Consider the following 27,439-nt stretch of genomic DNA (forward strand, 5'->3'; position numbering starts at 1 on the left):
TTTATACAAAATAGATTTTAATTTCGAAAGAAATCAAAAATTGTGCCATCCTTGCATATAGAAAACAGCTGTTGCAATGGTGGCACGAACAAAATTACGTTAAACATCGTTAATTTCCGGTATTGAATAACAAGCCTAAGCAGCTCTTTATTAGTTCTATTCAATACTTTGACAAGGTAAGTACTTTGAAAATTTTAATTTAAAAAATTTCTTTAAAACTAGCGACACATTTTTAGTAAAGTAAACCATGAAACCCATTAAGCAGTATTCTTTATTTTATTTAAATCGCTTATGGCTGCAATAGGAATTGAGCTTAAAATCATCATTGCTTCAATGTTTTTAAACATATATTTAATGTTTGCAAAAGCTGCAAGGGTACATAAACTTGTGTCTGATCATATTTGTCTTGTATTAAAAGGAATCGCGTCTCCTTTAATTCTGCACTGCAGCTTAAGGAGTATCCTCAATCTAGTCGGAAAATCGGGAAAACCCAGAGGTGGGATATGGCAAATGGTAGATGGGAGATGGGAAATGGAAACGGTGAGGATTGCTTGTCACGCTGCTGCACTTTGAAGATTTGCAGCTGGCTGTTGCTTTGCTGGCCCGAAAACGAGGCGAAATGAATTGCCCTAAGTGCTGGCGGCTGTTTAATTTAAGTGTTTAGCCCAGATTTTAGTACCGCCCACCTGCAATTGCTGGCCATTAGCAGAAGTAATAGCCGAGGCGACCCAAAGTGCACTCGATGTGCTTTCTTACTGCAGGTATTTCGTGTCGGATGTCGAGTGTCGAGTGTCGGGAGTCGAGTGTCTCGGGTAAGAAACACCTCCAACTCCAAGACACCCCCTGCCTGCAGTTGCCCAACCACATGAGTAATTGCATAACACACAACTAATCCCCGGGGGGATACATATCGCATCTGTAATGGCGCTGATTCATCGACTTTGACTTGAGCACGTGTGACTTTCGTAATCCCTCCACAAAAGCCTGCGGCGCCTATCAATGCAAATTGTGTTTTATAGCCAATTGAACTTACGGCCTGTTAATTGCCGCAGTCTTATCGAGATGTGGATGTGGATGTCGATGTGGACAATCCCGGGGATTAGCAGGTACCATAAATGGTAATCTATTTGACGGACAAGAAGTAAGCTCTTTGAACGGCCACTTGGATTGTTTGGCAAACAACATTGCAAATTAAAACTTAAATGATGGCAAGGATATGAGCTTTTTTTATATAGCTTAAAATATTTTTTAGGCCACTACAACTTAAGGTTGTTCTTTGTATGAAAACATAAAATTTTTTAGAATATAATGTTTACACCACCATAGATATATAGAAAATCCTAGGTTATAAGCCCATTTCGGTATACCCTAAAAAAAAATAAGGATGTTAAATATAAGAAATTGTTATAAGGAAACCAAAAACAGCAAAATAAAAACAGAACTTAAAATCTCTGAGGTGGGAAAACTAGAAATTTGCAATATAAGCAACATTTGCGGTCTATAATAAAGTCTCATAAATACCGGCTCTTTAATTTTCTTGATTTTCTATATTTCAACGCCAATTAAAATCGAAAAATGATGTACTGTCTTTTGCTTGATGTTAACCAAGGATTTAACTTAGATTTTCCATAACCTCTAACCTTCGCAACATATTCAGCTGCCGCAACATGCTGCGGGGCACTGGCTCTTGGCAACATGTTGCTCTGCAAAGCAGACTCAGCGGAGAAGAAAAAGGGAAATTGTTTATACTCCAAGGACATGATGGGGGCGGAGGGGGAGAGGGGGGTTCCAGGGGATTGGGAGTTCCCTAAAAGTATGCAAACAAACTGCGCGAAGACATTTATCTGTGTGTGTGTGTGTGTGTGTGTGTGTGTGTTGCGTATGAATTGCAAATGCAAATGAAAATGCTTGAAAATTATATATCATTTTCACGGAACTCACAAAAGGGCGTGGCAAAAAGAGTGGGGGGTTGAGGGAGAGAAGGGAAGTGGGGGGCATGCCACATGCGTGCCTTTGCAAATCACGTCGTAATATTTACAAATGGTTTCTTGTAATTAAATTAACACAAAACGTGACATTGTCACTGTAGCAGATTTTTAAGCGACACACACACTTGTAAATTAGACACACATACCCACACATACAGGCACACCCACACTAGCACACTCACTAAAATATACAAATCAAGGCACAAGGATAAAAGTCCCCAAAGCATTAAGCACCAGGACATCTGAAGTTGGGCGTCTAAATTGTAACCTTCCTGTGTTCTGTCCCTACTTCACTTAACGGTACGGTACGGTACTCCTTGAATTTCCACCGACTTTCCACCGACTTTCCACCGAGTTTCACCAGTTTTGCCAGCCGTTGGGGTCCCCATTCTTACTCATTGTCTCGAAATGAAATTTAAAACATAAATGAACAAAAGTGCGTGCCTGTTCCTCGCCGACTGTCTATTTGTGCGTCATTTGGGAAAAGCCAAGATGGGTGGAAAACCTGGGGGGCGGAGTGGGTGGCGGAGTGGGTGGCGGATTGGGTGGCATGTCTGCGCATCAGCGGCCTTCCAAAGATTAGTAATGTAATTTACAATTTACAACATGCTCGCAAATAAATGTCGACTTCTTTTATACAGGCACTTATGCCGAAACGGGTCCCCAGCCTACCCCCTTTTTCCCCGCCCCCGCCTCTTGAACCCCCTTGAAACCCCCTTGAAACCCCCTGCCCCACCCCATCCCCATGCCCCGCCCCGCCCCTCTCCCTCACACCTGTCCACGACTCACGTACAAAACTCGACTGGGCTTGTGCCACAAAACGATACAATATGTGTATCAAAACACACGACCACATGGCGGATAAGTGATGGAGAACGACGGGGCGGAAAAGCGGGAAAAGCGGGAAAAGCTCGGGGAGTTGCTTGGAGCATTGGGAGAATGGGAGAATGGGCGGCCGCTTCTTGGGTAATTCTCGTCGGCGCTGCTGAGAAGCGGAAAGATTGACAGTTGTTGGCACTGAAATGCGCACACAAACAACACAAAAGGCAACAGCAACCAATGTTGCCACTGAATAAAGCAAACGAAAATAAAAACCGAGACGCATTCGAATAAAGAACAGGGTGCTTACACTCGATTAAAAGTTACTTTTTGTTCTTCAAGTGATATTAATTCTTGGCATAACACTCAAAACTCAGCTAAACCGTACATATCCCTTGTAAAACAGAGTCTTTTAAATCAAACAAAACTGTGTGGTAATGGTCTTTTCAATTGGTTAAATCTATAAACGCAGACTTGATTTCTAATTTAACTTCGCAAAATTAAAACTCTCCATTTCATTCAAAATATTTCCAAGAGCTAGACATTTATTCTTAATATCGATATCTTAAAAGTGGTTCAATTATTATCTCGATATTTAGCCAAAAAACATTTTTCTGCCATTTATCACATTTAAAATGTTGGTGCAAGCATAAGCATAATCTTATTGATTTTTAATTTTCGATCAAAAGTTATCCGCTTTAAGCGAGTAACTAATCAATAAATGAAGAAAATAAAAAGGTATTACCCTCGATTTAATAAGTCTTCTGAGTTATTCGTGTGAGAAGCTTCTAATCTTTTTTTTAAAGAATTTTCTTTTAAAAGTTAAAATTAAATGAAGGTATAATAAAGTCAATCATCATAGTTTTTGCTGTCAATATAAATGGTATAACCCCTTGGCTCAGTCAGTGTCGGTGCTTTAACATTACCCTTCTGTATCGCTCTTGTGAGGGGCTCCCTGTATCGAGGACATCACTCTCACATGTACGAGTGTGTGGCGTTTGAGAAATCTAGAAATTCCTTATCGCACCTCAGCGTGCTGCATTAAGTGGGCCTGTGGCACGGGCACGTTCTCGTCCTGGCTGCCCCAACACCTGGCTCCACAGCCTCCACTGCCTCCACTGCCTCCACTGCCTTCCACTGCCTTCAGTAAGTCATGGTGGAGTCTGACGAGGGGTAGTGGGGTAGCCGGCAAACCGATTAACTACCCGCCCAAAAGTATTTCCACTTTCCACACACCAGTCAGGGCGATATAAATGTGCGGGCGGCAGCGGTGACGGTGGCATTTTCCGGGGGCGTTGAGAGCGGCAAATGTATCTTGGACGTGCTGAGGCGGTGAGACATCGGGTAATCCGCCCAGCAGCCAGCGAACTATTCGTCCTCGCACAATGTGGATCGGATTCGGAACAGGAATAGCAGTAGCAATGGCAGTGGCAGTAGCAATCGAAATCGAAGACGTTGCCGGGGCGAAAATCTGATGTCGCTCACAGCTCGCTTAACCGGCAAACCGACGATTTCGTTTGGCCGGGTAAATGCAATCACATCGAATCAAATGGAATGGCATTACCGTTCAGCCAAGTCCGCCCCATTGAGAGCTATGTCGCGTTTATGGGTTTGATTTGAATTCATCGGCGAGCCACTGGTGGCATAACTTAGGGTCCTGCCAAATGTGTCCCACCTCAAATCCTGACTGACACATTTCCAGTTTGGTTTTTGTTTCTAGTTTTGTTTGGTTTTTTTTTATATGTACATTTTTACATACAAATTCAGCCTTTTATTATTGTTTCTTTTATAATTTGTGATCAGATTTGATATATTTTTAGAAAAATATATCTGCATTAATGTGCAGTTTTGTGTAATACAGTGTAATTAGTGAGATTTAAATTTGATTTACAAACTTTGATTAAAACGAAATTTGTTGGAAACAAATGGGAAAACATAGCTAAAACTCAATAATTTTGAAATTTAGTTTACTGTCTACAAACAAATGCAGTCTTCAAAATGGTAGGATCAATGAAACCCTTAAGTAAATCCACAACAAAAGTTTTCAGTCTCCGTCTTGCCAACTTTCCGAACAACTTAAAATACTCGTTCAACCTGCTAATTTTATTGCCAGCCTTGAGCACAATTAATTATAATTAAATGCCAATATAGCCATTTGCAGTTCTCAGCTTTAAAGTTGCCAGGATGTTCAACGAGTTCCCGAAAAACTCATTGAACAGCTCTCGTGGGCAGAAGGGGGTTGGAATTTGAGTTGTGAACAGTGAACAGTGTTTACCGGAGATGTGAGCAGGCCAAATGTTTAGTGACGAACGCTGGGGCCATCGATTGCTTGTAACTTTCGCCACTTGAGCTCAAGAACCTTGTCAAAAGTCGAGTAAAACTCGAATGCTCGAAAACTCGCTTTCTCTCAGTGCGTCTCTTTCTAGACACCGACAGCCGTCTCTTTCTGTCGTCGGGTCAGTTGAAGGGAATTAACAAAGCCATGGCCAAAATGAAAGTGAAGTGCATAAATTTTACACCTAATTAAAAAGTAAATGTTCGCTTTATGCAAATCAAGTTGTAACTAAATAAATTACCCCCCTCAGCCGGCGGCGCGAAATCCGCGGCAGGAATAAACTTGAACCAGCCGAAGGATGCAGGGTGATGATGATGATGATGGCGCAGTAGGGTCTCTGGGCTCTATGGGTTCCATGGGGTCTATGGGGTGGACGGGGAGGCCTTTTGTCTTGTTCCATCTTTCTCTGCCGACTCTCCTCTTTTCGCGCTCTTCGCTTTTCCTTTTCGCGCTGTGAAAGCGAGAATAATGCATAATGCGGCTAATGCCAGAAACAACGCAAAAATACATACACAACACAAAAAAAAAATATTACTAGAAAATGTAAATGTAACTTAAAATATGTAACCATACCTAGAATGCAATATTTAAGAACGATCTCAATAAAAACAAAAAAAACGAAAAGCCACGATAGTTTGTATATTTGACCTTTGGCTTACTAAAAAAAAAAATTTATTTTTTTTAAATCGTAACAATTGTAAAAATAAAAAAAAATATAATATAATATACAGGTTTTTTGAGAGTTTCGACACATTAAGGGGGATTGAATAGGTCAAGTAAGTATTGACCCCAAATGTTAGTTAACTTTAAATCAAGGTACGCATTTTCTCTCTGTGCAGCGGCAGCGAGCACACACAGATTGAAAATATGGAAGACGGCGTCTAAGCTCGGCAGCGTGTTAATCACACTTAATCTCATTTTTATTTCTGGGTCAGCATCTTTATTTATTTTTCCCTCCCAGTCGCTGTCTCCCTCCCACTCTCTCGTCATCTATCCCGCTCCCACTCCTACTCCTATTGCTGTCTCATGCAAAACGCGCCAGACGCCGGGCCACGCCCACTGGCAAAGCGCCGCCTTCGCCATGCCGTAAATATCCTTGACAAATCTTTTTGCCCTTTCGGCGCGCCAGGCGCAAATAAAAAGACATTAATTCGTTGTCGTTGTCGTTGCCGCTGTTGCTGTTGTCGCTTTTGTTGCTGTTGTTGCCGTTGTTGCTGAAGTCGCTGTTTGTGCACTGAGCAAAAAAAAAGGTTTAGTAACTAGACAACATTAAGTCCTACGCATACATTGATTGCATATTATTATTTTCCATTTTTCATAATAAGATTAAACTTAAAAGTATTTATGATTAAAAAAAAGTGTGGAACAGGCTGCTTACAATCTGTTTTTGCATAAAACCCAATTAAAGTACAAAATTAAAATTTACATATATTTTTCAATATTAATAATCTCTGTCTTCTTTGTAACTTTATTAGATTCTGTTTACACTAATAGTGTATTAATACCGCAAAAAAGTGTTAAGACTATTGGGAATGAAATATTCAAAGGCCAAAAAGTTTAGTTAACACTAATACTGTCTCTCTTTATTTTAATTATTTTAAATTAAACATTGATATTTGAAAAAATTCCCTTGTATTATTATTTTAAATCGCCTAGCTATGTAATTGAATTTGCAAATATTCATTTAACATCTTAAACATACGTATTAAAAAATATAAATAGTCTTATATTGTTTATTATATTTTTTATAATGCTTACATTTTGTTTGATAAATATTTTATAATAAAATGGTATGGTAAAGTTTATTTATTATTTATATTTTTTTTTATTGAATAAATATAAGCAAATTGGATTAATATTCAAAAATGCATTTTATTTCCAATGTTTGCGGTGCATTGTGTTGCCATTGCCATTGTTGGGTGCGTTTGCCACGCCCCCTTTTGGCTCTCGCCTCTCGTTTCAGTTCTTGGGCTCGGCTTTTTATGGGCCAGGTAATTTACGTAACGAACCTGACACTTTCTAATTTATGGCGTCGCGGCAACGTCTCTGAATTTTTCGCCGTCGCTGTCTAGTCCGACCTTGCGAGCCGCGGGCAAAGCTGTTGCCACCACCACCACCACCACCACCCCCTCGAATGCCGCCTGATTATGGCCGTGATTATGCCATGGGCGCTATAGTCGGGCTCATGAACCCAACAGGTACGCAGCTACCCAGGCACCCAAGTGCGGCGAGATTGGGGATTAGCGCAGGATCAAGTGGCGGCCGTTTCAAGTGTTTGCTGATCTCCACGGCAGGGGGATAATCCAAATTGCCAAGTGTCACTGCAACAGGCCTTCCGCCGACTTCCCAAGCCAATCAATGCATGTAAGCTGGGGCACGGCTATTTCTCTTTATGGTAAGCAATATTTTAGAAAAGACGGTCATTGCAGTGGGGGTAACATAACTTAATTCACAAATGCAACTTATAAATTGTGCGAGCAATGCACTGATTCTAATTAAGTTATCATTTTTTGGTTTTTTTTTAACTCGAGCATTTTGACTCGAGCATTTGTAAACTAATGATTTCTGAGAAATAAACCCAAGACCGTTTGTTTGTGAAATGCTCAAAGGCCTTAAGCAGTAGATTTATATTTAAGTAGAACCTTTGACTTTACCGTGAAAAGATTATATTACATAATAAGATTATTGTTTCGGATAGCTTAGTGTAAATCGATAAAGTCATTATTAAATATACAAAATCTTAGTCAAGTCCTAATAATAACTTTAAACAACCTTTAAACTATTAACTAATGTTTTTTTATTGTCCAATGGATGTTTTATATTTTTGGAGGCTTTGGAAAATAGGTTTAAATTGCCGTTTTTCTTACAAAAATAAAGAAAATTCGACAAAAGAGGGAGTGTACAGATCCATCAGCGATATTAATATCCACATATAATGGTACTGAGGCGTAATAAGCTATAATTAAAACGGCACAGTCTTTACTATAGTAATGCGTATACGACCTCTGGCACTTTCCACGGGGACTGCCATAGCTGGCAGCTGTTAAATTAACAATTGTGGGACTAAGCCGCTTTTGGCACTTTACGGCAAACAGATCAACACTTTTTGCCCACCTGAGTGCCTTAGCAGAGAGCTTCCCGGCTTCGACACTTTATGACGTCCATTAGCCGACGACGACGGCGACGGCGATGGCGACGCAGGCTGCCCATTAAGCGGATTCCCATTATTCTCATTCAATCTGTGGACCCGGCGGCCAAGGGCAACAGTCGGTCGGTTGAAATGTCGAGGGCAAAAAAGCGCTGCGAAATATATGAAAACATTTGTGTACTCGGCGGGCCAAAATAAGTGCGGTAAATGTAACCAAATCCGCACCTAATATGCAAATTTAATGAAGTAATTCAAAGGGTCGTCGGCCCGGCGAGCATCCCAAGCATTTCATTTCATTTCAATTTGGTTCCCCTGTTTGCCCAACACCTTTCCACACCCACACCCACACCCACACCCAGACTAGCACCGAAAAACACACACACACACACCCAACCGGGGAATAATTCACGCAATTTGCCGCACATTTTAGTCAAGCGTCGGGGGAATCCTTTGGGAGGCTGAGGTAGAGGTCGTGGACATCACCCAGTGTCCGTGGGAAGTCCTGGACCCAGACGCAACTCGGTCAGTTGGTTAATTAATAAAAAAGGAAGAACGCTTCGGCTTCGGATTTCGTCGACTTTGGGATACCTGATATAACATAAAATGTTATATATATTTATTTATTTTTAATCAAATAAATATAAGTAACCTTTGATGCACTTAAAAGTGTACCCGAAAAACAAATTTGCTTGCAAAATGAGTTTTAGGGTCTGCGCATTGTATTTTCATCGAGCTGGCGTACGGGTCGAATGAGTAATTTTTATGCAAACTTTGAGACCATTGTTTAGTTTTCGAATACATTTTTTGTTTAACAAAATCAACTATATTAATACTAATACATATATTTTAGTTTTTGTGTATTAAAAAAGTATATATATTTATATTAAACTTTGAGTTTTCCAGATTCTTTAAAATAGTTCCGATCAATAGCAAAATCACAAGAAACTGCGTATAACAAAGCTATAAGACAAGCCAAATGTAAATATAACCATACTCCCTTAAAACTTAAAAGATGCAGTTTTCTTAGGCCATCATTTAATGCCTTTCTTTTTACGTTATTATGCAAACATTATAATAGGTATTTCATGGTCGTGACTATCGATTGCACCACTTCCATTTTTTTCTGCAAAAGGGAAACAGGGAGAACTAAAATATTTGTCGTTTAGTGGCCAAGACAATGGGTCAGCAGGTGGCGAAACAAGTCCGAGTGGGATGGTTAAAAAAAAAAAAAACCTTCAGCAAAATAGAAATTAAGAGTTAATTGCGTTGCTATTAAATTTAATTGTGGCGCTGCGTTCAAAGGGCAACGGTCAGGCAGTGGACAAAAAAAAAAAATAAGGGAAAATCGGGAGTGAATGGGAAAAGCGGGCAAAAGGAGTCTGTCGACCATTAAGATGAATGTGTGTCGGGTGCAAATGAAACTGAAAGTATTTTCGGTTCATTCATATGGGACGGAGGTTAAATGCCAAACCATTTGTTAACTGAAAATGCAGTCAAATGGGCGCCATTTAAAACCAAACCCGTAGAGTATCTGACATTGATATATGTTAATTTACAAAGTCATTCTGCGATTGAAATTAATTTGGTGGCGAATGCTTTAAAAAACAAAAAAACGAATAATAATTAAAGTTTACTTGTTAAGTGAACTTAACAACCACTACATAAATTGAAATGTGTGTCTCAAATTATCGTCATAAAATAGAGTAAAATAGTGATTTTAAATCACAGTAGTTCCGTGTCGCTTTTTCGCTCTTTTTAACATCCACATCAGCAATGAACTGTGGAATAAGTAATATAAATTTAGTCGAATTCCTTCGATATTGCACTTTGAATTGCGCCTGTTAAGCTCCCCATACAAATGGATGCAAATCAGAGAATTCGGGCGCATTCATTCAGGCATCGACTGTCATTCATTTGGTTTATTCACGTACGCCCGCCGCAATTATGATAATATGATGTGCACATGTCAGACCAAAATTCATACGCCATGTTGCCCATAGCACAACCAACACACGCACCCCCTCACATACACACACACACACACACACACACATGGATAAAGCCACACCCACACAGACGTTGACGGGCCCTCTCGAGTATGCAACATAATTGAAAGCTGCATGCGTCAACATAATTTTCTGACAACTTTAGTTAAGCATGTAAATTAAGTTAAAAATAACGATGACATTGGTTACATAAGCGCAAATGCATGCACAGACGGCGGGCGGTGAGCGGTGAACGGGGGCGTGGCATGCAAATGGGCGTGCGCGTGGGCGTGGCACTACTTTCTGCTCCTGCTTGCACAATTTTTCTTTTGGCTCAGGCTTTGGCACGACTGCTCGTAATTGGAGCGTGGAATATCACTCTTCATGTTATGACATTTTTCCGCCAACAGCGAATTAATTGTACACCGTAAGAAATGGACGACTATTTTAATTTAGTGTCAACATCACAGAAATGTTAAAATTATCCTTTCAGACACTGTTTTTCCGCCAGTTCGAAAACGCAAAACATAAAAATGTATATTGTAAAGCCCTGTTAAAAAAATTTAATTATTTGCCTTTATATGAAGTTAGGGAATATTAACCTTTATAAAATTAATCATAATCATTTCCTATGGACTTGTAGAAAACAAAAGCTGGGGCTAAAAAAAAAACATTTTCATTTATATAAAATTTAGAAATATTAAATTTCAATTATATTATTATATATTGTAATAATAATATAATATATTTTAAATTAATAAATTTTTTTTGAAAAATTAAGATAAGTTTTCCATTACTTTCAGCAACTGTTCTTTTTACTTTCAGTGCATTTGTCTGGCCTGCAACTCACAAGTATTTGCCCGCTGCACAGCGATCATGTGTAGGGGCGGTGGGTCACCCACAACGATGTTGCGGTAACGGTTGCACCACCCGCTTGCACACCATCCACAACCCACCGCCCAACCATCAACCACCCGACCACCCCTCACCCAGCAACCACATGCAAAGCAAACCATTAAGCAGCAACAGCGACGCGGCATTAGCAAAAATAAAAGGAGAAAAGGGGGGAAACGGCGAGCCAAGGTTACGCGCTACCTGAAAATACGACACACTCAAGCCCCCAGGACACGCAGCCAACCACCCACACCCACACCCACACCCACACACACACACACACCCACGTGGGAGAATACCTGGCCAAGATGAGGGAGCAAGGACCGTAAATAGCGACTACATCCTGCTCCTGTTGCAGAATTTTCTTGGCTCGCTGCGCGCTGCCCTTTTTGCATTTGCTATTTTCCATTTCCCATTTCCCCACTTCGAGGTCGCACATTGGGCGCCCTGAAGGCCCACTTGCGGGTTAAAGAAAGCGCTGAAAAGCGCTGTGCTGAAAATATAATCAAATATTTGAAATTATTCACAATACAGCTATTATTCCAAACTTGCTCAACAAGTCAAGTTCGACGGATAATTAGCTGAGAAACTAATGAATGCAATATTTAATCTCAATTTTGGTTTGAAATATTTGATGTGGACATTCCGGCCAATTAAAATATAAAAATTGTAAGCTATTTTAATTGCTATTAAGTTAACATTTCATGTGCTGCAAATGTTATTAAACGTTTTAAATTATTCACAATACAGCTAGTACAAACTTGCTGACAAAAATAATGAAAATGATGCAAAACTTGGTATGAAATTCCTACCAACTTAAATATAAAAATGGTAAACTATTTTAATTTCTGTCTATATATATAATAAAATATATATATGAATATTATTCTAGTAATTAATTCATTTTTGCATGAGGCACAAAAAGTTATTTTCCTCCATATAGCTTGTCTTAATTTTGCAATGACTTCATTAATATTTCGAAAGATGCCTTCAGAACCGGCCCATTTAATCTCGATTGTATTCCCCAAGTGTTAACATTTTGACAAGGCTCTTAAGCTGCTCGTTATTAAATCACAGCGAAAACAATTCCATTTGATCAAATAAATGAGCAGCGAAATTGTAAAGTCATTTACAACCTAAGTTGACATTATGGCCAATAAAGCTTTCGGCTTCAGCAGATAATCTATAAATCTGCGGTCGAAAATCGTTCGCCCTCCGCTTCATTATCGTTATCATCAGAAGAAGTGCCGAGAAACCGAGTTTTTCGGCAGCAGGGGGGGAAACTTTTTGTCTCTGGGAAAAGGAAAATGCTTGCGGGGAAATCTGGGGGAACCTTTATTAACGAGAACGCCCACAACGCCCGTAAAGTGCTTCATATTACGCCACTAATTGCATAATTTCGTTGCCATTTTTATTAGAGTTCCCTTGTGGGGGGCGGGGGGGGCGTGGCAGGTCCAATGACTGTCCGACTATATCCCCTATTTGCTCCCCATCCTTTTCACTTTCCATGCCATTTACGTTCGACAGGCGACTGGCAAAGTGGAGACTACTAAACGCGGACATCGACAAAGCTGACTATACTACATACAATATATGTAGTGGACCGTAAAAAAAGAGGGAGAAACCGTGAACGAGCATGAGAACGAGCACGAGTACGAGAACGAGTACGAGAACTGTCGCCCACAATTGCCATTAGATTATTATAAAACGGGACTATTTATTGCATAACATGTACATAGAAAAGAATGTAATGTCTCTGAATTGTCAGCGCTTTCAGAACGCTTCGCCACGGTTCAATGGCAGTCAAAACGGCCCAGAGATGCCACTTGAGTAGTGGCGAAAATATCGGTAAGTTCCTTGGTTAATTATTAATTGAAAATGCAAAGATTTGTTTTGGTAGCAATATAGTTCCAGAATATTTCACTATAATATATTTTTTTACCATGTTTTTATTTTCAATAAAATTAAAAGGTATAAATTGTATATAGATTATTATCATTACAACATTACACAACTTATTATTACATCATACCTATAAAATATTAAGTTAACTAATTTCTTTTCACGTTTTGTTCAAGCTATTTAAACGGGACCCTAAAATAAAAGTTCTTTGGTTTTTATTTTGGATTTTGTTTAAGAATCTTTAAAATAAATGATTTTTAGGGATTTGTTATATAGAATATTATATATGTAGGGTTGTTTGTAGTTTATATTATTGGTAGCATACTTTTATTATATCAGTGTTTGAATTTTTCTTTAAATCAATAATTTCCTAACAAGTTACTCAACGCCTCAATTATATTTTGATATGTTTATTGATGTTTTGTTATTATATATTTTTTTTTCGGTCCATCAACCAAATTATTATTTAATTTAATAGAAAACACTTTAACGCCCAATGTTTGAGCCCATCTCTAGCTGACATGTAGTAGCCATCGCCAGAACTACTTGAACGGGCATAAATGGGTACTGAGGGTTTCGTAATGCATTCCAGCAGAATGGGAATGGTATTCAGTATGGGAATGAGAATGGGAATGGGATCGGGTCAGCTCCAGTCCCAGCCGACTGAGCAGCACTTTTGTGCTCGACAGTGGACTCGTAGTGTATTTACGATGGCTTCATAACAATCCCAGCCGCAATTGCGATGCCAGGTCATCCCGGCGAAGGTGGACAGAATGGTAATCCGCGTGACAGTAACCCCAAATCACCCATCCGCCCATTAAACGATGGGTGTTTGTGTCCGGTCCAACATGCCCGTCACAGATTTCAACTGACAGATTTAATGGGTGCAAAATGTCGGTTGCCGTATTATGCTCAAATTGGTATTGTTCTTATTTGCTGTTATTTCCGCCATAGACTGTTGCATTCAGCAGGGAATATTTTCAGTTCTGTGCTCCGATCAGGTTTATAATTTACACGTGCATAACAATTTCATAAGGGTCCATTATCCGGTCGAGTTTTATAGACTTTAGAGGTTGAGGAGTTGTTGTTGGCATCGTCATTGCCACTACAAATCCCTTTTATTTTAAGGAAATCAATTTATTCTTGCTTTGGACAAAGCATTTGATTGTATTTGCTTTATCAAACTGATTTTCTGATTTTTATACGTATAACATTAGGGACAGCTACGTATACGTATAACATTAGGGACAGCTAAAAAAAGAAGGCAATCTTTTTTTTCTGTTAACCAATTTCAAAACAAAAGTGCCACCAACAGATGGCGTGACTAGCAATTCTATTAGCGCAGGGATCAAAAAGATGTGGCTCCATCTGGTGGTAGATGTATTTATTTGCTATCGCTGAACACGTTAAACACAATATTTTAATAACTTCTGAAGTAATTGTTTAATTTGGAAAATTGTTTGGTTGGTCTACATGTTTCTAAACTAAGCACTCTGTCCTCGAACATCATAGCTTGACATTGAACCGTACAGATTTCGTCTGAAGTCCAAAAGGTATTTATAAAAATTTTTAATTTGAGTGATATTAGTGATACCTTTCGTCCCTGAAGTGAAGTCTCCAAGTCGGCCACATAATGGAGGACTCAGAGGCGGAGGACCTGCGGGCCTTCGAGCGTCGGCTGACCGAGGTGGTTGGGGGAACCGCGGAGAAGCCGAGCCCCTTCCGCTGGCGCCTCGTCCTGGGCGCGACCTTTGCCTGCACGGCGATCAGCGCTTGCCACTGGTTGCGGGACGCCCAGGGGGGCGGGTCGCTGCTGTTCCGCATGCTGTCCAGCCACAGCGCCTTCGCCTGCTCCCTGGCCACCTTCTGCCTGCTGCTCGTGTACGGCCTTAACCATGCCGCCAAGCAGGACCCGCCCATCCTGCGGGACACCCGCGAGACCCTGTCCACCTTCTGGCTGAACTGCGACAACCAGGGTCGGCTCATCCGCGTCCAGCCGTCCAACAATTTGGGTGGACTCGCACGCTCACGGACCACAAGCACAAATTGGCAAAATAAATAGGATCATTCCAGGAGCACCAAGAGCACCTACTAAAATTCGTGTCAAATCTTAACGAAAGTATGACAATTTTTGTTTAACCATCATCCGCATCAACCATATACCGTCTATAAAAAGGAAAAAAATATAACATACTGACTGTTTTGTGAAACTGTCGATCAATTTTGATTAGTTTGTCTCATTACAAATTTCCGAATTTTGTACAAATTAAGTTTACAAAAGTATAACATTTTTATCTGTTAATGCCAATCGATTGGAAATTTTATGACGACATCAACGCTGAATGACACTCCGAATTCTAATCATTATCATTTCCAGGGTTTCGATTTGTATAGGATCTTATTAGTTTTTTGACATTTAAGACTGACTATTTTCTGCAGCTGGATCTCTCTGACCGAAATAATGTTTACCTCTGTAAGGGTATAAATTATTTATTTGCACACCTTCCAAGTATTTAGGAAATTTTATTTATTGCTTGGGTTATTCTATGAAAAAATGCAACTTTTTATATACTTAACAACACTTTAATGTGTAACGATTAAAGTGTCAATGGTTTCGTTGTTTTATTCTAATTGATCATTATAAATGTAAGAAAGTAGTAAAACACACTCAATTGTTTGGTCAATGTAGCAAATACTGTATGCAGAAAGAGTTGCATAATTTTCACAGTTTTGGTCGCTTTTAGTTGTAGTTATCTTGCCGCAGCAGCGATAAAAAATAACAATTCAGCCAAATCCCTCCAGAGGGAAAGGGACGGGGACAGCCGGCGTGGGAGGGAGAGGGAAACAGAGTGCGTTGCACGCATATGCAGATATTGCGATTACGTATTCAGGAATGCATGGAGTTTAAAAAGTTCCAAGCCCATAAGCCACAATGCCCACGTCTCACCCAGCCTGACATTTATTATCTGGCGCTGCGTCTTTTTCACTGCGCTTACCACCGCTTTCCCCACGCTTCGTATACCCTAAAAGATGGTATTATTCTTTTTCAAACTCCTTAGATTTATATAAAAAAAAGCGTCACTAAAATGTATACCCCATACATATATTTCTAAGTAATTTAAATCCTCTAGAGTTTGTTTTTAATATGAAGGTGCTAAAGAAATCACTACGATTTTAAAACCATTTTAGAATGAGTCTAAAATTATGGAACAATAAATTTTGGAATTTTAAAGTTATATGTTTTCGTTACGATTTTAAAACTATAATATATTTAAAGCAATTTAAAAAGTGATTTCAAAACCTAAAAAGCTTTTTATACCAATATAAACTTTTTTAAGGTTAATTTGACTGAAAACATTTAAAAAATTAACCTGGAGATTTATAACTGGCAATCAAAAAGAGCTTTAACAGACCCTTTAAATCCTAGTTTAGTAAATACAAATTTTAAGGCACACATATTAAGTGTTAAAAATGACTATTTCTTATTTTGAAATTAGTTTTTTTTTCTTGTGATTTTTCGAGGGAGTTTGAAGACGACCCTTATTTTTTCCATTTTCCGGGCCCAGGCGAGTGAGGGATGTGTGATGCCGGGCAGGAAGAAGAATGAGAGCCGGAGCTCGTTTGCGGGCTATGGTCGACGACGGTCGCCGGACGGAGGCATTTGCATGCCCGGTTGGTTGGCCATCGCACATCCCATATCCCCACATCCCAGATCCCCACATCCCCAATCCCATCCTACGTGTCGTGGGCGGAAAAAGAACGACATTGGCCTTTTGATTTCGTTAGAGAGATTCGTGACAAACTCGCACATTACCGAGTCCGCACACGTTTCTGGGAAATATGCATTTTCCACTAAATGTTTTGTAAATGTTTCCGCTCACAACTTTATAATTAGTTGACGCTGCGACAACGCGAGCGGAAGCGGATGGGCGGAAGGTCGGAAAAAAGGAAAAAGTAAAAAGTAAAAAGGAAAAGCTGGAGCCGAGAAAGCCCAGCGGAAATTATCCAAGTTGAGCGGATTGCCCCAAAGCGTTACAACAGTGAAGCTCCTGTGGAGCGTCCGGCTCACAAAAGTCTCAGAAGTGAAGACAGAATGCACGATTTTCCAAATGTAGTCTTCTAACGCAAAATTATAAAGCATTTGTTAAAAATTATAATTTTCTACTCGTTATTGGTAGTGTGAAACAGTACACACAGTTGCGGTCAAAATAATAGCACTGTTCGTGCTCCTTTCTCTGAATTACATTCTAAATGTTCATATTGTGAACTTTGTGAATATGAATATTAATTTGGTCTTTTGCTTGGTATTGGATTTTGATTTGATTGATTTATCTATATGTCTACTTATCTGTACACCTTTTCTAATTATTCCCCGCTAAGCTTAGTTTTAATGGATTGACCAAGCAAAAAAAAATATTTATTAGCTCATGTTGTATACTTAAATTTCTCTAGGAGAGAAACTAAATCGCAGATTTAAATCCATTTAGTTTCCATGTTATTTATCGCCTTCTATCGATTTCATGGCCACTTTGGAGGACACTAACCGGATTAGGTACATTGGATCAAGCGAGGAAATAGTTGCAAATAAATGGTTTCCTTCGGATCTAACTATCCAACAGGTGGGCGTCACCGTTAGTTCAATTTCCAGCAACTTGTGGTGGTGAACCGAGAAATCGCAGACAAATCGCATTGAGTTCAATGCCACGCACAGAAGCTGTGGCACAAGAACACTCAAAGAAATTTTATTTTTTCTTCTTTCCCTATAATAAGCAAAATTTGCCACTAAATCAATCCATCATCTCAGGTATTCTCGTTATTTTAAAATTTATAATAAGAAATTGTTTCTTAAAATATTTCGCGATAAATTAAACCATTCCGATTATACCATAATAAAGTTGGATTAAAAAAAAAGAATTTTACTTCGTTACTTAAATTGTACTAATAAGTTAAAAATTTTAAAATTCATTTAAATATTAAACAAAATTTTCGTGTTGAGAACTATGTTTTTAAGCTGATATCATTTTAAATATTTAGCCGTTTTTCCTACAAAACATGTAATTACCTTGACCGAGAAACATTCCCCAAAATAATGACATTCTACTCCAGTCCAAATTGTTCTCAGTGTACTGATACACAGATATTGAAACAGATTCAGTGCCACCGAGAGATACCCACGAAGCTGTTTAATTAGATTTTCGCTGCGAGATGTGAGCCGCGTGATTGAGTCACAGCTGAGTTTTCCGAGGGAGGGCGGCGTAGAGCGGGAAAAGCTAGGCAAATTGGGGATAAAGACGGGCGTGCTGGGTCTGCATCTTCGGCTCAAATTGAAGTTTTAATTAAAAGGCAACTACTACATTGGGCAACCAAATGCATTCACAGCACCTGCTTCCACTTGTAGGTCTGCGAAAAACCCCCAAAAACCTCCGTAAGCCCCAGGCCCTCAACTTCTCGAAACCCGCAACTTATTAAAAACTGTCGGCATTATGTTAATTAGCCGCAAGACAGAGGAAAAGCGGGCAGAAAAAGTGTCAAACCAAAATGTCGCGGCAAATCAATCAAGATTCCCGATTTGGCCCATGGAAAAGTCCCTGGGAGAACAACAAAAACGACAACAAATTAACAAAAAAAAAGTGGTCAGCGAGTGACAGAGAGGGAAAGAGGGGCGAAAGAGACAGAGACAGAGGTAGGCTGATTAGCGTAATAGGACGCCGGTATTGCGTCGCCTAATTTTAATGCAAATTCCAAATTGGCGCCCCGAAGTATGCAGCAGAAATTTGATCAAATTTCGCATCATTGCACTATGGGCATATCGACAACTTTTTGTGGCATAAATTAATAGCTTAAGAACGATAATAACAAAAGTAAGGAATATTTGTGAAAAATGGGCGAGGTTCAAACCTTTAAAATTACATTAATTTATACAAGAATTGAAAAATCTTCAACATGAAACAAATTTTAAGATGAAGCTAGTTGAAACGCTTTTTATTTTATTTATTCAAAGATTTGAGAATCTTCAAAAATGTTCCTCAAAATCTTCTTAATTTCGCTGTTAGAAGAAGAAGATGTATTGTTTTTCTGTCTAATGTTATGTTAAAACGATGACGTCATAAAATCTTGATATAAACGACTTTTAAACAATGGGTTTTGGCCAGAAAAACTGGTCGCCTAGCCCATAGTGCATCGCCAGATGGAAATAGGGGCGATGGGCCAGGGGCGTGGCAGGTTACAGGACCCCGGGGTCAGTGTGTGCGTGCCGCGTGCGTGTGGGTGTGTGTGTGTGTGTGCTGCTCCCTTTTGGGGTCTGTCCAATTTGAATTTAAATGGAAAAGGCCCCACTGCACCCAGTTTCAATCGATTCACACAGGATTCCCAGAGATTCAAGCTTTTGATTGTTTAAATATTCAAATATCACCTTTACATATTTAGTTTCTACAAAGAAGAGAGCATTGTAAATAACTTCCATATCAGATTTTTACATTAACTATAAAAATTATTGTTATACAATCGAAATTGTTCTCGTAAAGGAGATATCGTTTATTTATATTTTAGTGTTTTTATGATAAACAATATTTAAGTTTTGTAATGTAAAATATCTAAATCTTAATGTATTCTATATACTTCTAATTTGAATTGAAGCGATTGCCTATGATATTTCATGTTAGTTTTTTATCGAATATATATTTCATTATACAAAAAAAAAAACAACAGGTAAAGAAACTGTGCGATCATATGTCGGTGCTATTATTTTGACCGCAATTGTACATGGCTAAGGCTAGTTTTCTTATTTTATTAACCTCAAAAGGCGGTTCAGCAACTTTAACATCTCGTGGGTCCACTTAAAAGACTTCGCTTAGGGCAACACATTTAAAAACAAATTAGAAGCTGGCCACTAATAACTGCCATAACACTAACAGACCCCACCACCCAACACCCACGGTTACGCCCCCGCCCCCGACCCCGCCCTTTGACGGGGACCCTCGGGCGCATGAAAAGGAAAAGTTCAAGTGTCGAGCTCAAAATAAATTTCTTCCGCTGCCACGAGAAAAAAAAAAACTAAGGCAAAAGCACAAGTTTGAAACACACACTTTAAGGCATGACCGAGATGGGGAAGCGGAAATTAAACATGAGGGGAATTGGTCACGCACCTCGAATACTGTGTTTATGACATGCATTTCATGTGGTCTTAAAAGCGTTAAAATATTTATTGCCAAAAAGAAAAATGAGAAAAGTAGCAAGGCTGCACAACTCTCCCAAAAGTCGAAGAATGCCTAAACAAGTTAAAATAAAAAGAAGCATTTAATATAAAGGTATTTAAAGTTAGAGAAGTTAAAAAGCCTTACATATAAAGCTAATTCCCTTGATATTTAACATAAATTAAATGCAATTTTAATTAATTTTTTCTCGTCTGTCCATTGGACAAAATTAATTTTAGCTAAGACGAAAAATCTTTAAACTGTTCTTAAGACCTCGTCAAAAGAATAAAACACTATTTCAAGTGCTTATTCATAAATGCCGCCTAGCATTAGACTCCATTTGCCGCATTTTATTCGACAGATTCAAGTAGAAAACCCGGAAAATCGTAGCCCGTCAAGGAAATCGAAGCCCGGGACAAGAAGAAGCCGCGACATTATTAGCTCTACTCCTGGCAGAATTTCTCAAAGAGGTCCTGCGAGCGAAGCAGAAATTCTGCCAGTGAAATAGACAAGTAAACGAGATGCCGATGCCCCACTTCTCTGCCAAGTTTGCACCAGCAATATTGCAACTGGAGCAGCACCACAAGCAATTCACTTGGAAAAATGATAGCGCCCTGTGATAAATAAAGTCAACTCTTTGCGAATTTTTTTAAAATTAACTTGCATCATACTTTATTTTGTTTTTCTGTTAAAACCAATGAAAAAATAATTATTTCAAAAATACCAAACAACAATTTTTACAGGAACTACATTTTTTAACTTTTACAAAGAAACTGTTCGTCAGAAATGTTAAATGGCCTAATATATATTGATATTTGTACATTTCAAAAAGGTGGGACTTTGCAATTTTTTATTTATTTTTAAAATATGTGTGCTAAATTTGACCTCGTTCTGAAACATGTAATCCAAAATTGATCCAAAACAATACAAAAATAAAATAGTAATATAGTGTTTTAGTATTATAGAAACATCGGTTTATCTTAGTTTTGGTTCTTTAAATTAGGAATTTTATCATCTATGTTATTGTTCGATCGTTTTTTATTTGTTTTGGTGTACCTACAAAAACAGCAACAATGACAACACCGTGTTTATATGCAACATTGACAACTTGGCGTGACGCGAGTAACGCGGAACGAAGTTCGATGTTGCTGCTGTTGCTGTTGATGTTGCTGCTGATGTTGCTGCTGTTGCTGCTGTTGCTGTTGCTGTTGCTGCTGTTACCATAAGCATAAGCATCGACATTACCATTACTGTTGCTGGCGGTGCTGCTCCTTGTGCTCCTTTGGCTTCTGTTTGCACCGAGAAAGTCATAAAAGTTGTCTGACTCCAGCTTAGCCCACCATGTGTGTGGACTGAAACCCGGCAGAATACTCCGAAAAGAAATGCAAAATACAAAGTGCACTGCAAAAATCACATTTTTTTCAAGAGGCTGGTTAATTTCAGTCAGAAGTTTGCAATGCAGTTCAGAAGGCATTTCCGACCCTATAAAGTATATATCATATGATCTTGATCGGCATCACTAGGATAGGTCGATCTAGCAATGTCTTTCAGTTTTATAGCTATCTGCATGTGTATATTTTTATTTTCATAAGTCTTTCTCAAGCAGGTGGCATATAAGTCGGAACGAGCCGGATCGGACGTCTATATATTTAATATTCTTTGTAGCATCGCTCTGTAGGTGACGATTCTTGCAGGTATAACAAGTAGATGAAAAGCCACTTCTGCGATTAAAAGTCTGTATTGGTTCAAGTTATGTTTTTATACATTATAATACTTTCACACTATTTGAAAGACAAGTGCGTTCACCATTTGATAGCGTTTTTTTTAATAAGTTATTGAAGGATGACCGCATTCCTACCAACAACATTTTTTTTTTTTATGTCAAGGTCTTTAAGTGTATATTCCACCAATGTTCTTATAATTCCCAAGTGCAGTTATGCTTAATATTTTTTCGGGTGCATTCGACGGCAGCTGCTGTGCATATAACTAACTCGGGCCCTAACCTTAGACACTGTCTCCTGCCTCGACCACGCCCCTTTGTGTGTAGGTGTGTGAGTGTGTGTGTGTGTATATGTATGTGCGTTGGTGGTAGAGTTGTTTTTTGGGGGGCTGCGACTATATTACATTTTATGTCAAACGCGTACGCTTTCAATATTGACAGAAAGCGTCCTTGTTGCAGTCGCGGATGAGAATGAGGATGCGGATGACGACGCGGATGTGGTTGCGGATGCGGATGGGGATGTGGACACGTCACCTGTTCCAATTTCTGCACCTCCAACCGCCCATAAGCCCATAAGACTTGTTGTTGCCACCGTTCTTGTCATGCTAATGTTAAGTTATTTTCGTATTTTTTGGCATTCTTGACTCCCTGCCTCAAGTGACACGAACCCCCCTCCACGGCCACCCATGGCAAGTTATTTTCAAATAAAGAGAACGCAATTTTAGTCATCGCTATATTCACTGAAATGTGGGCTCTTCATCATTATTATAGCAGCACTGCCGCAGGCGACTTAGAAGGGCTCGCCCAGGGGCTTGATGGTCAGCTCGTGCACCTGGACATGCGGGGGCGTGGCCAGGGCGTACATAATACCCGCAGCGATGTCATCCGGCTTTAGCATCGGCAGCGTACCGTAACCGGAAGGCAGAATCTCCGTATCGGTCACACCTGGGGTGATGCTCTGCAAAAATATTATTTGTAAATTATTTGTTAAATAAAATTCGCAAAAATATACACAAACTATATGTTAGTAATTAAAAAATAAAGTTTAAAGTCGAAATCGAATTCTTAAACTACCCTTGAGCTAACCAAATTCTGGTAAAAGCTAAATAACTGGCTTGGACTCACCGTGACCTTGATCTGGGTCTTGAATCCGCGCAGCTCCTGTCGCAGGACCTCCAGCAGGGCCGTGATGCCGTGCTTGGTCAGCGGATACATGTTGAGGACTTGGAGCTCGTCGCCGGGCGGATTGATGAGGTTGCGTCCGGTGAGGCTATTGATGAGCACCACATGGCCGGCCACCTCGCGCTGCTGCATGGAGCGGAAGGCGCGACGGGTGCAGATGACCACGCCCATCAGGTTCACGTTGAGCACCTGCTGCAGCTGCTCCAGTTCCAGGGTGAGCAGCTGGCCAGGATTCAGGCAGCCGGCGTTATTCACCAGAATGTCACAGCCGCCCAGCTGCTCCTCCACCCAATCGAAGGCGGCCGTCACCGAGTCCAGATCACCCACATCGCAGTGGATGGCATGCAGGCGGGATTGCAGCTCCGGCGGCAGCTCCTCCTTGATGGCCACCATGCGCTCCACACGACGGGCCAGGCCCACCACAATGACACCGGCACTCACCAGCTGACGGGCCACGGCGGCTCCGATCCCCGAACTTGCCCCAGTGACCACGGCCACGCGATCCTGCCAGCGATCCATTTCTCCGGTTTCAGTATCTAAAAGTTTCAGTGTTTTTTGCCTTCGTAAGAAGTCCCTTCTCAAGTTCCAGCTCCCAGGCAGTTCACAGCGAAACTGACTTGAGATGGCAACCCACGCACCCACTATATATACCCCAAAATCATCGGCCCAACTTGGCAGGCAGGCAGGCAGGTAAATTATTAAAAAAGCGACCGCCCCAAGCGCGCAGTTCACACGTGAGCTGAATAATTGAGTGGAGTGGCGGATCTAAGGCGCATTTTTAGGGGCAATTAAGACATTTAGCGGGTCGCAAATAATAATCGCTTTAAAATCGGCCGAGGGCCTGTCTACCGAACTTCCGCATAATAAATCAGTTAAATAATAACGACACTTCGTCTAAGAATTTCCGATCAAATTCGATTTAAGGCAAAAGTATATTTATATATATATATTATAAATACATCTTAAATCGGATTTTATATGGCATGTAGTTGCTGCCAAAAAAAAATATCTTACTTTACATTGTTGCTTTTTTTAAATAACAATATTCAAACTTGAATAAGATGACAAATCAATAAAATAAAATAATTGTATTTATTGTAAATGTAATTTGCAGTTGTCATTTTTATATATTTTTATACCACTTATATCGAATTTAATAGAATTTTACAATTTGTACACTTTTTACTTGATTTAATCAGTGTTTCTTTATTTTAAATAACAATATTTAACCTTCTTTAATATAATTATGTATAAATGTTAATTAGAGTAAAAAAACAATAAAACAATATATTATTATCAAGTTTAATGTATTACAAACAACAAGAAGTAAGGAAACAAAATATTTATGGCCATAGTATATTGATTTCATATATCTATTTTACGTGCAATAGTTTTTTATGAATATAGATAAAGAATATATTTGGAAGAATACAATAAAAAAGATATATAAACTGCTAACATTCAACCATTATTGAGCTTTTCGATTTGGAAAGTCCTCCGTTTCTGCCATGAATTATTTATTTGACAAACAGTGGAGCAATGCAGCGGTGTCCTAGAAAGGTTCGCCCATGGGCTTGATGGTCAGCTCGTGCACCTGGACGTGGGGGGGCGTGGCCAGGACATACAGGATGGCATCGGCCACATCCTCCGACTGCAGCATGGGCAGCCTTTTGTAGGCCAAGGGCACCATCTCCGTGTTCACCAGTCCCGGACTAATGCTCTGTGGAATAGTGTAAAATTAGTCACCGCCCGTCCACTAACTTTTGTTACTACTAAAGCTATTAATTGCCACAGCCATAACTTTTCCCCAAAGCTAAAGCCATAAAATCAAACCAAAGAGACAGACCCATTTGAATGCTGTAATAAATCGTAAGCTATGATCGTGACTACCATATACTTAATTTTAAAGTATTGCCGACAGCTTTAATTTAGAAGAACGAAATGTATATTTGAAAAATCTAAACCTGTCATTAAAATAGATTTTATAGGCGCTTAAATATACAAATCATTGTGTAAAGCGTAAATTGCGTAAAATAAAATGTAATCATTTAATTTACTTAATAGTTATTGGTTAAGACTGCAGATTACATTCTCCATATATATAAATGATGATTTTATTAAATATTTTATACATTTTTCTAAAAAAAAAAAAATGCAATGCTTTCTTTTCTATAATGTTATTAACTCGAAAACGACAAGCCCTCAAAGAAACTAGTTCCTTAAAAATACAATATGCATTTTGAAACATTTTAAAATTTTGTACTTTTTTTCTTTTAAAACGTACGAATGTTGCGTTCTCATTTCATTAATTAACCAAATGTACAGTTGCAGTCAAAACAATAGTAACGGTGTAATTGAAAGTACTCTAAAATATGTATAATATTTATGAAAAAACTTTTCTAAAATTCACGATTCAATATATTGTTAAGTTAATTTTGTAAGAAATTTGAGAAAATGATTGCAAGCTCGTTCATCAGCACTTTTCAGTGAAATAAACAGTTTTTAAGTATCTAATCTATTTTAAGAATTGAATTGAAAATGTATAAACAAAATGGTTGTCAATATATTTTAGCAGTTTTTTAAATTTTTGTTTTATATTTGAGACTTTTAATTGAACTATTAGTTTCACGAAAATATTCATGGGCTTCTATAACCTTGACCGCAGCTGTATGTGTAAATATATATGTGTGGCTGTACCCACCGTGACCTTGACCTGGGTCTTGAAGTCGCGCATCTCCTGGCGGAAGAGCTCGGTGAGGGCGGTGACGGCGTGCTTGGTGGCCGGGTACACGTTGAGCTCCTGCTGGCTTCCCGGCAGCGGGTTGAAGATGTGGTGACCCACGATGCTGTTGATGAGCACCACATGACCGTCGGACTGGCGCTGCCGCATGGACTCGAAGGCGCGCTGCGTGCACTGCACCACGCCCATCACGTTGGTCTGCAGCACCTGCTGCACCGTGTCCAGCGACATGGTCAGTAGCTGTCCGCCGGACAGCTTTCCGGCATTGTTGATCAGTATGTCCACGCCGTCCAGTTCTCGCTGCACTTCGTCGAAGGCTTCATTAACGTCCCCGAGATCCGTGACGTCACACTGCCGAATGTGCAGCCGCAATCGCTGCTCCTCCTCTGGCAATTCCCGGCGCAGTTGCTCCAAATGCTCCAGGCGACGGGCCAGGGCCACCACCACCACGCCGGCGGAGAGCAGTTTGCGGGTCACTTCCGCCCCGATTCCCGAACTGGCCCCTGTGACCACGGCCACGCGATTCTGCCAACGTTCCATGCCGACGACTCGAGGACAAATGAAATCTCTACGCGTCTCCGAGTCGATCAATAGCTTCGGTTGATCTCTGCCCAGCATCAACTTTGCACACAGTACAAAAAAAAGGTACTAAAAAGTGCTATATATACAAAATGCTTCCATAGAGATATTTTTACGTTTTAACTTAATACATACAAAAACCTATTTATTGCCTACATACGAATGTTCGATTTCAAATAAATTAAAATTGCCAACAAACCACCAATTTAAAATCGAGTTTTAAGTAACGGACTATGGGATAAAAACCTTCTATTAGATTTACATTATTATAAATATATTATATATTATTTTAAAATATTTTCCAAGTGCATTTATGTAACCGCATCCAAACCGCAGATTGAAAAGATCCGATTACTTTGCAACCATTCAAACCGCAATCGCAGACTTTTAGTTGAAAATTTAGACTGAAGCCGGATCAATAAATTATGCATTTGACAAGAAAATATTTCAAAAAAATATATATTTTCAATATTTTACCCTAAACATATTTGAATTTTGATGGAAGCTTCAACTTAACTAAAAGAAACAAGCCGGTAGTAATCATAAATACATTTGCCAACTGATTGGATTATTTATTTGATTATTTACCCGCCTGCCACGGGCGCAATAGTGTGCGATAAATGGGGGCCGATTTCGAATTTGCCAGTGCCGTAAGTTGTTTGCCCCGGCCATCCCTTGAATAACTCAATCGAAGTGGCACGAAGAGGAGTCCGTAATGAAATATTGACGGGTCGTATTCGCAAGTTTGTCGCAGCTGCAAGGCGGTGGCGGTCCTACAAAAACAAAAACGAAAAGCAGAGAAGAAAAACAACAAGCTCGACAGCTGCACAAAAGTTTTTCCTTTGAAATATAAATAAAAATCAATTTGAGGCGCATTTTACAGCGCCGAAACTCAAACACGGCGGGGTTTGGATATAACAAGGGGGGCTGATGGGCAACATACGCAAGCAAATG

General features: G+C 39.6%; 3 protein-coding genes across 4 annotated transcripts; 1 reads left to right on the forward strand and 2 right to left on the reverse strand.

Annotated features, from left to right (window-relative positions):
- Positions 1 to 14,563: 14,563 nt before the first annotated feature.
- On the forward strand, positions 14,564 to 15,281 carry LOC108140858 (nuclear envelope phosphatase-regulatory subunit 1 homolog). Of its 2 annotated transcripts, none has more exons than XM_017263843.2 (2): positions 14,564 to 14,624; positions 14,686 to 15,281. In XM_017263843.2, exon 2 carries the CDS (start codon positions 14,705 to 14,707, stop codon positions 15,131 to 15,133), a length of 429 nt encoding a protein of 142 aa, XP_017119332.1. In that variant the 5' UTR covers positions 14,564 to 14,624; positions 14,686 to 14,704; the 3' UTR covers positions 15,134 to 15,281. The 2 variants fall into 2 exon arrangements, with proteins under 2 accessions (XP_017119332.1, XP_017119331.1); XM_017263842.2 differs by having other exon boundaries at positions 14,567 to 14,624; positions 14,681 to 15,281.
- Positions 15,282 to 22,703: 7,422 nt separating this feature from the next.
- On the reverse strand, positions 22,704 to 23,767 carry LOC108140852 (farnesol dehydrogenase). Its single transcript, XM_017263837.1, has 2 exons — positions 23,110 to 23,767; positions 22,704 to 22,942 (listed from the first exon to the last, which is right to left on the reverse strand). Exons 1-2 carry the CDS (start codon positions 23,683 to 23,685, stop codon positions 22,775 to 22,777), a joined length of 744 nt encoding a protein of 247 aa, XP_017119326.1. The 5' UTR covers positions 23,686 to 23,767; the 3' UTR covers positions 22,704 to 22,774.
- A 687-nt stretch (positions 23,768 to 24,454) lies between these two features.
- On the reverse strand, positions 24,455 to 26,469 carry LOC108140851 (farnesol dehydrogenase). The gene is made up of 2 exons (XM_017263836.2): positions 25,868 to 26,469; positions 24,455 to 24,886 (listed from the first exon to the last, which is right to left on the reverse strand). Exons 1-2 carry the CDS (start codon positions 26,444 to 26,446, stop codon positions 24,719 to 24,721), a joined length of 747 nt encoding a protein of 248 aa, XP_017119325.1. The 5' UTR covers positions 26,447 to 26,469; the 3' UTR covers positions 24,455 to 24,718.
- Positions 26,470 to 27,439: the final 970 nt, after the last annotated feature.

Source organism: Drosophila elegans, unplaced genomic scaffold (assembly GCF_018152505.1).
Source record: "Drosophila elegans isolate 14027-0461.03 unplaced genomic scaffold, ASM1815250v1 contig_149, whole genome shotgun sequence".
NCBI classification, from domain to species: domain Eukaryota; kingdom Metazoa; phylum Arthropoda; class Insecta; order Diptera; family Drosophilidae; genus Drosophila; species Drosophila elegans.

What these genes read in the sequence shown, in the direction of transcription:
- LOC108140852 (XM_017263837.1), bottom strand. Translation starts at nt 23,685, where the DNA reads ATGGATCGCTGGCAGGATCGCGTGGCCGTGGTCACTGGGGCAAGTTCG. An exon ending in AGACCCAGATCAAGGTCACG is followed by an intron (nt 22,943 to 23,109) that starts GTGAGTCCAAGC and finishes ATATTTTTGCAG; the next exon opens with AGCATCACCCCAGGTGTGAC.
- LOC108140851 (XM_017263836.2), bottom strand. Translation starts at nt 26,446, where the DNA reads ATGGAACGTTGGCAGAATCGCGTGGCCGTGGTCACAGGGGCCAGTTCG. An exon ending in AGACCCAGGTCAAGGTCACG is followed by an intron (nt 24,887 to 25,867) that starts GTGGGTACAGCC and finishes ACTATTCCACAG; the next exon opens with AGCATTAGTCCGGGACTGGT.
- LOC108140858 (XM_017263843.2), top strand. Translation starts at nt 14,705, where the DNA reads ATGGAGGACTCAGAGGCGGAGGACCTGCGGGCCTTCGAGCGTCGGCTG.